This window comes from Coenobita brevimanus, chromosome 93, assembly GCF_032717465.1.
Source record: "Coenobita brevimanus isolate Jiangsu-jjx chromosome 93, ASM3271746v2, whole genome shotgun sequence".
NCBI classification, from domain to species: domain Eukaryota; kingdom Metazoa; phylum Arthropoda; class Malacostraca; order Decapoda; family Coenobitidae; genus Coenobita; species Coenobita brevimanus.
Window position 1 is genome coordinate 22065174 of NC_137046.1, and position 14775 is coordinate 22079948.

Below are 14775 nucleotides of genomic sequence, written 5' to 3' on the forward strand. Positions count from 1 at the left end.
CTGTTTAAGTTGGTTTCTCTAGGTCAGAGTTTGACTTGGCCGTGTAACCTTGACCTCCGACTTATGGTTCTCAAGAGCAGGAGGTTTCCTCATTCGTTAGCTTTCAACCGTTTCACCAAGCTTAATTGAAACCGAATAAAAATGAATAACTTTGTTCACACACACACACACACACACACACACAACTGGAACATAACACCGACTTACTTCGCAAGTTGCATGTGTAATATAAATAATATTTGAAGAAGGAGATGATGATGATGATGGTGTTGATGATGATGAGATAGGGAGACAGAGGAGGAGGAGGGAACGCCAACAGTGTAACACCCACGCCTACCAGCTGGTCTGAGGACCGGTTAGTTGACTGAGTCCCGTGGCCTTGACCTGTGACAGATTACTTTTAAAATACAAATACTTCATGTTTGCCTAACCGGTATCATTTACATCAGCTCTGCTTCAGATATTAGAAGTGCTTAAGTTGACTTTGCTCACTGACCCAGACCTTGGACATTTCCCAGTAACCTTGACTTTTGATTGGTTGTTCTGAAACTGAATCTCTTTATCCTTGTATGAACCTGTACCCGTCCACAAAGAGTAGTTTATATTGAATTAAAATTGTCTGAATTGACAATGCCTTATGAGCTTGACTGCTGACCTACTGTTCTAAAAATACTGCAGTAAATCTTGGGCCGATCTTTAACACCTCCATCATGTATGGTCCAAATCTGATAAAAACCGTATTAGTTAGTTTACTTACATACAGACACACGTACTGAAATTTGACCTTGTCCTGTGGCCTTGGATCTGAGTGTATATTCTCAGAATCGAGTAACTTCGTTCTTGCAGTACCGTCAACCATGGCATCAGGTTTGATCTAAACTGGATAAAAACCGTTACAGTTGATGTTACTAGGTCAAAGTTGACCTTTCCCTATGACCATGACCTTTCATTAATTGTTCTCAAAAACAGAACATTTACTCTTTAGCTGACCATGAACTCTTTCTACAAGTTTGGTTATAATCGGATGAAATTTTTTTTTTTTATCTCCTTTGTTAAACACACACACACACACACACACACACACACACACACACACACACACACACACACACACACAAATACCGATCGAAACAATACCAGCTGTCGATCCGAGAGTGCTGTATCTGTAGTGCTGCTCTCGAATGTCTGCTCTTTCCTCTCCTCCATCCTTCTTTCCTTCCATCCTCTTCTGTCTTTCTTTCCTTCATTCTTTCCTCGTCCTTCTGCCTACGGGTGACTTTACACTCCCTCTTCTGTCTTTCTTTCCTTCATTCTTTCCTCTTACTTCCGCCTGTGGGTGACTACTGTACACTGAGTGACAAGCCAAATGGTTTCCTGTACACCAGGAAACCATATACTATGCTGGGTGGTAACCATATAACCAAATTTTGGCGCCTGGTGGTTTAGTGGGTAATTACTGCACTCCAATCGGATTGAGCCGGTGAAGGTTTATATCCAAGGGATGGCTGGGGTTCATTGCTCACGTAATGCCACTCAGGGATGAGTGAGGCCGGTCACTCACATCTTAAATATCAGGACCAACTTGCCTAGCCCCGGGCTCCTACGCTCCTCATGGGGCAACGTAGGGTTGGATGATGGATGGATGGATGGATTATTATTATTATTATTATTATTATTATTATTATTATTATTAATTATTATTATTATTATGTGGTAGGTGGGGGCACCCATCATCCACTCACTCAATGTAGAGGTGCCATATGATCTCTACACTGAGTGACAAGCCAAATGGTTTCCTGTACCCAGGAAACCATTTACTACGCTGGGTGGTAACCATATAACCGGGGTTTCTGGCAGGGTTAAGTGTCCCCCAGATTCCCCTATCAAAAATCACTTAATCATGGCAGTTGTTTCAGAGAGCCTCAGAGGGCCCAATACCTGCCCAGGGCCCCAACCGTATGGGCAGACTCGCGTGGCCATGTGGAATGTGAGACGTGTGAATGAAGAGAGCAAGAGGGTGGAAGTGGTGAATGTGTTCAAGAGTGCGAGATATGCTGTGATGGCATTGTGTGAAACGAAGATGAAAGGGTGCGAAGTGGAGGAGTGGGAGGGTGTGAAATGTGTAAGATTGGGAATGAATGGGAGAGGAAGATGTAAGGAAGGAGTTGCTTTGTTGTTGAATGAGGTGTGGCAGAGTGGAATGAGAGACTACAAATGTGTCAGCTCGAGGTGTATGTATGTCAAGTTCAAGTCTGAGAAGATGAAAGTGGCAGTGATTGTAGTGTATGCACCGTGTGAGGACAGAAGTGAGAAAGAGAAAGACAGGTTTTGGGATGAGCTAGGTGAAGTAGTGGGAGAAATGCCCAGGGGCTATAAAGTGATTGTGATGGAGGATATGAACGGAAGAGTAGGCACTGGTCCTGAGGATGACATAATGGGTTGTTATGGAGTACCAGGAGACAATGGGAATGGAAAGTGACTAAAGGATATGTGTCAGGAGAGGAGGTTGTGCATTTGTAACTCGTATTTCAAACACAGAGATGCACATAAATATACATGGTATAGAGGGAACGGGGATCGTGTTGAAAGAAGCCTGATTGATTACGTGCTCGTAGAGAGGTCGATGATGGGAATGGTTGCTGATACGAGGGCTGTGAGAGGACGATGTGGGGGTCTGTCAGATCATATGATTGTGGTATGCAAGATCAAGCTGAAAGGAGTGAGGTGGATCAGGAGAGAGAGAAGCAGTCAGGGAGAAAGACTGAAAATGGAGAAGCTGAGGATCAAAGAAATGGAAGATGAATACAGGACCAAAGTAGAGGACGAGTTAGAATTACTGAATTGGAATGAAATGGATCTGGACAGACTGTGGAATGTATATAGGGATTGCTTAGTTAGGAATGCTAAAGCGGTGTGTGGTGTGGCAAGAGTAACAACAAAGAAGAAACGTACAGCATGTTGGGATGAGGAGGTAAAGAGAGCAGTGGAGGAAAAAAGGAAGAAGTGGCTCAAGTGGTTAAAGGATAGGGGTTCAGTAGAAATAAGAACTGAGTATATCGAGAGCAAGAAGCACGTAAAGAGACTAGTGAAGAGGAAAAAGGAGGTAAATGAGGATCTAGGAAGAAAAATGAATGCAAGCTACTTTGAAAATAGAAAGTTATTATGGAAAGAGGTGCGGAAATGTAGAAGTGAAAGCGGAAAGAAATGGGATGGTGTGAAGGATGCAGGTGGTAGATTATTAACCCATGGAGATGAAGTAAGGACCAGATGGAAAGAATATTTTGAAAGCCTGATGAATGGGGATAGAGAGAGCAGAGCAGCTGTAAACATGATTGGTTTTGGGGGTGTGCAGAGAAGGAATGCAGTGCCAGGAGACGTGACACTCGCACAGGTGAAGAATGCTGTGAAGCGGCTGAAAAATGGGAAAGCAGCTGGGGTTGATGAGGTGTATGCAGAGATGCTTAAATGTAGTGGAGAGAATGGAATGAAGTGCTTGTTGGAGATATATAAGAAGGCATGGATGAGTTAAACTGTGCCTGCAGAGTGGAAAAAGGCTGTGATTGTACCCCTGTACAAAAATAAAGGTGAACGAAGTGAGTACAAGAATTATCGCGGCATAAGCTTACTGAGTGTGATAGGGAAGGTATATGGAAGAATTATTATAGAGAAAGTAAGAGAGATATCAGAAGTCCTAGTGAGTGACGAACAGGGTGACTTTAGGAGTGGCAGAGGATGTGTGGATCAAATATTTGCAGTGAGACAGATAGTAGAGAAGGCTTGTGAGAAGGACCATAAGGTGTTTATGGCATTCATGGATCTGGAAAAAGCATATGACAAAGTGGACAGAGAAGGATTGTGGAAAGTTTTGCGCATGTATGGTGGAGAGGGTAAGCTGTTAGGTGCCGTCAAGAGTTTTTATGATGGTAGTGAAGCATGTGTCAGGGTTAATGGGCATCTAAGTGAATGGTTCACAATCAATGTGGGTTTGCGACAAGGATGTGTGATGTCCCCATGGTTGTTCAATGTATATATGGATGGGGTGATGAGAGAAGTGAAAACACGAGTAATGGAGAGAGGGATGGCATTGGTAATAAATGGTGATGGATGGAATATTTCAAATTTGTTGCATGCTGATGATGCAGTACTGCTTGCTAGTACCGGACAAGAACTTGGTAGGCTAGTGCAGAGTTTTGCTGATGTCTGTAAGCGTCGTTCCTTGAAAGTAAATGTAGAAAAGAGTAAAGTGATGGTTACTGAGAGACAAGGTGACTCCCAGTGCAATGTAACAGTGAATTGCGAGAGACTAGAATTGGTGAGAGAGTTCAAATACCTGGGTACAGTGATAGAAAAGAGAGGAAAATGTGCAAAAGAAGTTAAAAGTAGAGTGACACAAGGAAGAAAAGTAGCTAGTGCAATGAAGGCCTTGATAAGAAACAGAGGCTTGAGTCTTGCAGCTGCACGAGGCCTACATGAAGGAGTGTTAGTGCCAACTTTAACATATGGATGTGAGACTATGGTGTGGCGTGAAAATGAAAAGTCATGTGTAAGAGCAGTGGAGATGGGACTGCTGAGGAATGTATGTGGAGTACAGAGGGTGGATAGGATACGAAATAATGTGATTCGTGAAAGATGCAGAGTGAGGAAGTCGGTGGACACCAGAATTAAAGAGAGCATACTGAGAGGGTATGGTCATGTGGAGAGAATGGATAACAATAGAGTGGTGAAGAAGGTATATCTGAGCGAATTCGAAGGAGGGAGGAGGCGAGGTAGGCCAAAGAGAAGGTGGAGAGATATAGTGGATGAATGTGTGAGGAAGAGAGGTTTGGAAGTCGGTGAGGCTAGGGAACTGACAGGAGATCGAGCTGGCTGGATAAATTTTGTGAGGAGATGTGCATGATCAGGGATTTTTGGCACCCCTTTTTAACGTGGCAGCGTCCAGATTGACTCTGTCGGATACGATTATATGAAGCTACAGAACGTGGTGAATGTTTTTGGCGTATCCGATAGAGCCAGGATTCCGGTGGCTTGAATGATGAGTGAATGGAAGCGTGGCCCATTGGATTGGGCAATTTTGGGCTGTCTGGACATTGCTACTCCTCACCCTACCCTTGGGTGGGAAAGGAGGTCAGGATGATGATGATGTTGATGATGATGATGATTATTATTAAAACTTCCCACACCCCCGTGAGAAGTTATATTGTTCTTGTTATATTATTTTTATTCTTACTCACTTTAAAATTGCGATATATCAAAGGCTCTTTGGCCTACAGTCTTCAAACATGGTTACATTAGTCAGTCAAATGTCCGTTTCTTTTGCCCAAATACAGTGGCAGTCCGTCAACCGGATCTCCGGATATTATCCGGAACACAGAGAAGTGAGTCAGCCACGCTGTCTGTAGAACTGCTTAAGCTGGGAAGTTGAAATCTGACTATATTATAGCCTTAAGGCGGACGTCGTGCAGAAAGGAGTATGATTCCAATCAATTGCTTATTCTCTGAGATGGCCCGGGGTCAAAAATTGGGACCTCCATATATTCCAGATGTTACCTGATCGTCGAAGAAGGATTAAAGCTAGAGCCAACAAACTTGGTGGACTTATAGACTATGACGACCTAAGGTGACATGCACAAGATCAGTGACCTTGACCTCTCCTGGGGTTAAAAAATTGAAACTTCTTCGGGTATTCCGGATGACACCTAATTTTCCATGAAGAATTAAAGCTGGATCCACCAAGCTTGGTGAACTTATAGACTGTGATGACTAAAGGTGACATGCTTGAAATCAGTGACCTTGAATTCAAGGCCACTTTATAGCTCGGTTTCTAGGAGGCAATGGCTGTGGGAGATTTTTCCTGATCAAAATAATGTCCTTGGACAATATTGCGGTGTTTTAGTTATTATTATTATTATTATTATTATTATTATTATTATTATTATTATTATCATTATTATTATTATTCATCCATCCATCCATCATCCAATCCTACATTTCCCCATGAGGAGCATAAGAGCCCGGGGCTAGGCATTTTGTTTCGACATTTAAGATGAGAGAGACCATCCTCACTCATCCCTGAGTGGCATTACATGAACAATCAACCCCAACCACCCCTTGGATATAAACCTGCACCGGCTCAATCCGACTGGAGCGCAATAATTACCCGCTAAACCACCAGGTGCCAAAATTTGGTTATATGGTTACCACCCAGCGTAGTAAATAGTTTCCTGGTGTACAGGAAACCATTTGGCTTGTCACTCAGTGTAGAGTCACCCACAGGCAGAAGTAAAAGGAAAGAATGAAGGAAAGAAAAACAGAAGAGGGAGTGTAAAGTCACCCGCAGGCAGAAGGACGAGGAAAGAATTAAGGAAAGAAAGACAGAAGAGGATGGAAGGAAAGAAGGATGGAGGAGAGGAAAGGGCAGACACCCGAGAGCAGCACGACATTGAGTGAGTGGATGGTGAGCGCCCCCATCTACCACAAAATTATTATTATTATTATTATTATTATTATTATTATTATTTCCTTGATTATTATCATATCTTCCATTTCAGAGTAGTAAATGGGGTGAGTGGAGTTCAGAAAAAGCAACAAACCGAGGTAATAAATGTAGGAAAGTTATCATTAGAGTATGAAGTGAAACAGCCAACCATCCATATAACTGTCATTTACGCCTTCCTAATTGTCGGGTCATCCTCATGGGCAATCCATTCACACGACTTTGAGATCATAAAACTGAGCTGCTATCGCATCTGTTGAGTATTGGAGACTTCAGAGTCGTAAGTTGTGAGATGATGCAGCCCTTGCCCTGTAATTCTCCAAACATACTGCATCCATTCTTCTTTCGCCAAATTCCTTTGTTGTCATTATATTCCATGCCTCTTTTTTTTTTTTTTTTTTTTTTTTCACTGATTCATTACCACAAACTTCTTCATGGATTTGCACCTTTTCTCCCACCCTTAGTCTCAGTCACAGATACCGTTTTATCACTCCAGCTGTATGCAGTCTCTCTTGTAACTTTGCTATGAAAGTACACCCTCTTTTTATTTTTAATCAGCTGATGTCTTTAGTCCACATCTATTACAAACTTGTCTTCAGTGGACCCTCGTAACTTACTCGAAAAATGGAACACGGTCGTTAGGGCTGTCTGTTGCGCTGGGGTTGTCGAGGTCCGGGTTGTTCCTCATGGTCCAGACTATCTCCTGGGTCCAGGTGGTGCCGCACTTAGGGTACGTCATCACCACCACGTCACTTTCCCTCCACTGATACAACAAAAACACATCAGTTAGGAAAATGCAAGTTCATAATTATATGAAGGAGTTTAGCATCATCCTTTGCATATCATACTTATATATGATTTCCCCTTATTATATAATGTTATCATCATTTTTATTTGTTGCACAAAAAATCTAACGACGATAATCCCACCAGTATCACGACGTCAATTATATATACTCTTATTACCAATGGACTGCTATGCTCAGCTTAATTATTATCCTTTCAGGGTGAATGGACCAGAAATATCAACATTACCAAATTATTACCCTTCTATCTCACCTCAGGAAGGGGTGAGGTGAGTTCAAGAAAACATGGAAAGAGAAAGCAAGAACAGGGAGAACTGTCAACTGCCTGCCCAGTGAAATGGTAAAAGAAGCTGCACAATAGTATATACGGTACACCATCCATTCTCCCGGAATTCTCGTTTCACCTGACGGACCCAACCATCTGTAAATTAATTTTGCGTTATAAATTCGACTTCACATACACCTGCCAGACTGGGTCAGTCTGTTAACTGCCCAGTTAAATAATAATAATACAAAGAAGAAGAAAGAAAGAAAGCGTGAAATAAAGAAAGAGAAAGGATGACAAACCTTTGTCTTGTACTTCTTCCTGCATATATCGTCCCGTCAACTCGATCTCCTATCATTTCCCAAACCTCACCAACTTTCACACCTCGTTTTCTTATACCCTCATTTTCCATATCCACCTACCGTCTTCTTGGCTTACCACGCCGCCATCACCTTCAGACTCACTTCTGTACACACCTTTTATCACCCTACTTAAAGCCATTCTCTCCATATGACCATACCATTTAAGTACACTACACACACACATTCCTCAGTGGCCTCATTTCCACTGCACTAGCTACTGACTTTTCCCTCTCATGCCATACGTGTCTCTCTCCCATATGTTAATGTGGACAAGAACATGCGTTCAAGCAATGCTCTTGCAGCCTCCACACTCACACCAACGCTCGGCATCAAGACCTTCAGAGTACCATAGAACTTCCTTCTCTGCATCAGTCTAATTTTCATTTCCTTTGCACGTTTGCCTCCGTTTTCAGTTACCCTACTAAGGAACCTTAGTTCTACCGCATGGCGACGTCTGTTTTCTTTCTTTTTTTCGTTTCTTTTTTCTCTGTAATCAAATGATTTTATTCAGCCTAAGAAAGATCCTATTAAGGAAGAAGTTAATGAAAATTGCATCTAGCCCCTCCAGTTAGAACCTTCTATCCCGTGGTGAATATAATGGACAGCAAGAGTACACACACACACACACACACACACACACACACACACACACACACACTTAACATGCGATGGAATGCGATGGTGTTCAGAAGCGCAGCCTTTACAAAGGCGCACATACACAATCCCACAAGCGCCTGGAGGCTCATGCACATGTATAAACACACACACACACACACAAAGACGCATTCAGAGAGTGCAACACCCCCTACCACCGACTCGTCTAAGGGCCGAATATATGGCTTTGTCCTGTGAACTTTGCCTTCAGCAGATTGCTGTCAAAATCGAACTACTTTATTCTTACTTTATTCTTCCCTAAAGCTTAACCCTTTCACCAATTTCGGTTCAGATAAGACCAAAGTTGTATGATTTTACTGCCCCTAGAATCAACGACCCCTTTCCTTTCCCGCGGCCTTGGTTTTTGACTGATTATTCTCGTATTCTAATTTATGTAGGTTACTCTTGTTATTATTGTAACCGTTCCATAAAGTTAAGTCTGCACCGGATAAAACTGTTGACCTGACCATGTTATCATAACCTTTGACAGATTGTTTTCAAAAATCAAAAGGCTGGTCCGAATCAGATCAAAACAGTTTTAATTATTTAGTTTACACAGACTCACGAGTTAAAATTTGACCTTGCCATCTGACCTTGGCCTCCAATTGATTGTTCGCAAAACTGAATTCCTTTGTCCTGGACTGACCCTTAACTGTTTCGTTCAGATTAGATCAAGACTGTTTGAGTTGACCTTGTCTTATAACCCTCGTATTTGACCTTTCCCTGTGACCTTGACCTTTGTTTGTGCTCAAAATCAAATTCTCTAGTTGATGTCTCATCCTCTACAAAATTTGGTCTAAATCAAAATAAGAACTCTTAAGGGGATATACCTCAAAATATGGTTTTCTATGAGAAAGCTTCCAAAGAAAATGGCAGACTCGTAGAATATTGTGGTAAACTATTATTTTACTCAGAACGAAAGAAAAAGTTCTGTTTGGACCACTGAGCTCTATTATATGGAGAGGCTTTCTCATGGGCACCGCCGCGTAGTTCGTGTGCCCGCCGTCAGGAGCCCAGGGCAGCGCTGATGATCTCTATGCATTACACCCGACGCCCGCGCCTTTTCAAATCGGCCAATGAATTCAGAAAATAGAGTGCCACGGTCCGCTGCACAGCTAGTATACAGTATAGTGCCCACTGCTCAGCTTCTGTAAGCAACAGCAAAACAGAAACAGCAAGCTAAGAACTGTGCTCCAATTGCATTACCATGGTGGATGCGACGAGTGGTGGTGTTTCAAGGTGGCGGCCAAAGTCACACCTTAGCTGCGGAGATAGCTCCTCCATACTATAGAGCTCAGTGGTTTGGGCGTATTTTAAATGCCCACACGTGTTATTTAAATGCCCAGGGTCACGCCTCACAAGCTTGTTCGCGCTCAACCTACAGCTTACCCATTTTTTTTTTTTTTTTTTCTCAAGGAGGCGATAATGATACGTCTATATTTGCGATAAGCCTCATCCTAGTTTTTCTTAGTATCTTTCGTTAGAGAAAACCAGGCATGCACAAGTACGAATCATCATTCCTCTGCACATTTGGACTCCCTAATTCCCTCTAGCAACACTTAGCAGAAAGGACCTTATAACGAAAAGGAAGTCCACAGAAATCAAGAAAAAAAAAAAAAAAAAAAAAGAAGCCCACACAATGCAGCAGCAAGTACAGTACAGTCCAGGTTGATTTTCAGGGACTTAGCAAGCGAACTTGGCGACAATGAGGTGGCGGCCCATGGTACCCCGACTTTTAAGTGGAAAGAGGCGGGGACAAGTGCCAGCAGTACCTAAAATGCCTGAATTTACCATGGATATAACAAATGCAAACCAATAATAATAATAACAAATGTATGTATATTTTTTAAGAGTAACCTGACTTTATAAGCACGAAAAACTTTGAGCACCCGTATCTAAAAAGTTAGTTTTGTTATCGTAGAAAATGCTGCGTAAAAAAAGTTATCAGAGGACTTTGATTCTTTTTGTAGTTTTCGAAACAGGACTGAAAGTAGGACAAACATGTACATAATAAAAGTTCGAAGTGCTACTGGTAAATTTTAGCGAAGGAAAACGTAAGCTTTGCCCCTCACCAAACCTCCTCGGTAGTTTTTTTTTTTTTTCCACACATTGGCAATTTTATGCACAGAAATGTTCAAAAGAGCGTATCACACCACCATATAACAGAAGATTGGCATGGATAATATATAACGGTGGCAACCTGCTAAAAGAAAAAAAAAAAAAAAACGCTTGCAAACAAAAACTAATAATTATGGAGGAAGAAGTTTTTACTGCATCGCTATGAAAATCTGTTTTAAAGTTTACTATAACATGTCCTTTAATTTTAAAAAATCAGCCAGACCAGATCATAATTAATGTATGTCCTTCATTTCTCTCTTAAGCTGATCTTGCGCTGTAACCTTATCTTTTGACTAACTGTTTTCAAAAACAATGGATTTATTCCTTGATTAACCTTCAACAAAACCACAAAGTTTAGTTAAAGTCTGATTAAAACTGTTTTCAGCTATTTCATTTTCTTTGCTTATTTATTTATCTTTGTTTTTTTTATCTATCGCACATGCAATGGTCGAACACCGACGATGACCTGTTACCTTGATCTGCGAGTGAATCACTTTATTCCTGCCTTGTCATTATCCCTTCCACAAAATTTGGTCAAAATTGGATGAAAACTGTTCAAGTCGATTTTCCTGGTTCACCTTTTGACTTAGCCTAATGACCTTGATCTTTGGTCTTTTGTTCTGTAAAACAACAGGATTCCTTATGGGTTACTCCTTGACTCTTCCACCTATTTGTTTAGAAGCGGATAAAAATTTTGGGGGTTATTTTGCAAACACACACACACACACACACAGGCGTGCGCGCTTTTCACTCATCACACTCATTACTGGTTTTATGAATTGCTGGTGCAAAAATTGCCGAGTGGGAGTGGGTATGCTATTCAGTCCGAGGACGTCTTTTTCTCGTTGATGTCATTGCCAATTTTATTCAGTTTAGGAGAGTGTCACTGGACCCAAACGGGTAATTAAAGCATTTTTAACCCCTAAATTTCGAACAGTCTCTTCTAAGGTGAATTAAATAGTCTAGAAAAAAAATCGCCATTGGACAAAAGGAGTTAAACCGAAAACTGGTCGTTACTTTCCCTCTCTTAACAAAACAGAGTTCACAAACATTCACAATACTACATACCTGTCTGCAAAACTCCTGCTCACCTTCAACAAGCAACTGAAGAATGAAGTACAGTATTTCAGATCTGAGATAATGCATACATCAGATTTCTGATACTTCACCCTACACTGTCTGTTGCTAGCCCCACACCTTTCTCCACAACTATAGTCGCGGTGCGCGACTCTGAGGTTATTATCGTGCCCTAGCAACTACCATTCAAAAGTACGTCTGATTTCGTGTATTATATGAGGCTCATGTATGTGTGAAATCAGATGCACACGTACAGCGTGTGTATGGATGCAGAAATGTGCCTGTACTTGCTTTTCACCGCCTGTACTTGCACAACGTGCATACACCCACACGACCGTGTGCACCTTACAACCTTATTACCCCCTACCCCACCCCGAGAACCACGCAACTATTCCCTAGAATGAGTTAAGCCCCAAATAACTCTACTCATACAGCCAAACCTCCACTGACCGGGCCAATATAAGGCCCGATCCTCTGCACAGCAGAGGAAAATCTTTAAACAACAAATAACAACAGACGCATGTGATGCGTGTATATGTTCGTGTATAATAAATTCGTGTATAATATATGCGTGCTTAATAATTTGATTCGTGCATTATATGATACGAAATTGGACGCACTTTTGAATGGTAAGTTGCCAGGGTACGTGCGCCGCGACTATAGAAGTTTTATCCTCTCACAATCCATATATATATATATATATATATATATATATATATATATATATATATATATATATATATATATATACACACAGACTCGAATAATCGCTTACTCTCGCATATGTTCACTACCATCATAACACCTCATTACAACATTCCGCTGCGTTTCACTGTACTTTGGCAAATCTTCAGTCCTTCCCGTTTCATCTTATTCTAATGTCATAAGTGCCACAAAAAAATGACAGTACTTTTCACATGCTTTCTCCACTACCGTTCATACTATATATACAGCAGTTTGATCCACACATCACCTATCACCCTTAATACCATCCCGTTTGGCCTTCACCCGACACTTTTATGCCTTACCTTCTCTGCAGTCACACTCCGATATAGCAGATTTTTACACCACGACAGCATTTCTGGTGAGAGAGTTGAACAATAACAGAAGAATAATTGAGCTAAAATATTCATTTTCTCATGTTTTCACTCTCACGATTTCTCGCTGGATGTTCATATAGCTAGGAGCCGTATCATTTGTTACAAGTGCAATGTTCATTTTTCTGTTCACGACTTGCCGTGTCACCGAACTGCGTCGGTAAACGCTTGGCTATTGATCGGATGATAAAACCCAGAAATGGGGCAATTATCCTTGCTGATTTCACCCCTTAAACAGAAAAAAATATAGTTCATGTAAAATCATGAACGTAATATCCGATACTTAACTAGAAATTTATGTAAGAAAACATAGCGTTACAATAGGAAATAATTTTTAATTCGATTTCATAGTGAAGCACCCTCGGCACATTCCCTTGGAAAGCTGGGAATATAAAGCTAAAAACAAAATTTACTGAATGTATCTACTACCTGCTGAAAGAACTCTTCTCTATCTCACATAGTAGAAAAGCAATTAGCCTCTGAAAACCATTGCGGTCGGGCCGTGTCGTGTCGGGCCGGGCCGGGATGTGTCGGGCCGCTGAATGTAAACATTGCTTCGTCACGCTTTCTCGCTCGCACGTAATTAACTGTTGCATCTCAGCTTCTTTGCTTTCAGCTGTTCACTCAGAGGTCTAATTTCTCCCCAAATCCACCGTACTCTTATATGAGCTTTACCTTGCATACTCTGCCACAGTTAAATGGTCAGACAACTCCACAGCGTCCTCTCGTCGCCCTTGTATCAGCGCAACTGCCAGGGAGCTCTTAGAGTTCGTAATCAACTTGATTACTTCCAACTCTCTCTCTCTCTCTCTCTCTCTCTCTCTCTCTCTCTCTCTCTCTCTCTCTCTCAACTGTAGCGTTCTATGAAGTCATACATTACAGGCACATATTTTCGAATTTTAACTGATAAAGAATCTCAGAATTTCACCGATTTAAATCGCTGCTTTCGGACTCAAAACATCCGCAATTGTCATTAGTGTGTTGATTATTGGCAAGTACGTTTTCACAGCAGAAATTAACAAAGCTTTATCCTCTTCACTCTCATTAATGAAGTTAATAGCATCCCGAGACTTAATGGGCACATTTAAAAACTGTATATTGGAGGATGAAACTAAAGTGAAGTTCACGGTATGCAAACAGAAGTGTCGTACACTAGGTAATCTAGGCTCTTGTATCTCATATTCACTTAATTATAATCTTAGCTCAAAAACCTCCTCATAATTACCCAGGACATTTTAACAGCAAACAGAAATCCTATATGACATCTTTGTCAGAAACATGACGTATTATAATACTTAACTGTCCCTAACCGATAATGAAAGAAAGATTATTGTCTTCACTGTTTCGCGCAATGCATTATTATGCATCTTTTCATAACTCGGTACTCCAACCGGATGACGATGGAAAGAGCTAATCTCCAAGGGATGCTAGGGTTTGTTGTTCACATAATGTCACTCAAGTACGCAGGAAGCTGGACACCCCCGCCTAAAATGTCGCACCTGGGTAGTCTAGTCCCGTGCCCCTACGCTCCTGTTGGGAGAATAAAATACTGAATCATAGATTTAAACATTAGAGTACAATACATAGCAACAGACTCGATCACAATGGATACACCTTCGTCGCTAACACGGTTATTCATGTGAGCCCGTACGGTTGTAAGGGAGGTTTAATAAATGTGGACTTAAACGCAGTTGAAACTTGGTTTTTGCCAGTTGACGAATTAACCTAGAATCTCAGAATCAGAGAGAGAGATCTAAATGAAAGGCGTTAGTCTAATCCATGACTAAAGACCCTTCTCCCATGCCAGACGTACACTGCAATTATGACACACTTATATTTTTAAAAAATACCTTAAAACTGGAGAGTTTATCTGCGAAGTGTAAGTATCTGCCAGGGAAGAGCCA

General features: G+C 41.4%; 1 protein-coding gene across 1 annotated transcript in view; it reads right to left on the reverse strand.

Moving 5' to 3' along the window:
• The window catches only part of LOC145412377 (luciferin sulfotransferase-like), an 89332-nt gene that overhangs the window by 58063 nt on the left and 16494 nt on the right, over positions 1–14775 (reverse strand). The window contains exons 2-3 of the mRNA XM_080282266.1: positions 14722–14775; positions 7111–7256 (exon numbers count right to left, since the gene is read on the reverse strand). The exon at positions 14722–14775 is cut by the window's right edge and continues 120 nt beyond it. Of these exons, the coding sequence (XP_080138392.1) occupies positions 7111–7256; positions 14722–14775 (200 nt within the window). The remainder of the gene's footprint in view (positions 1–7110; positions 7257–14721) is intronic.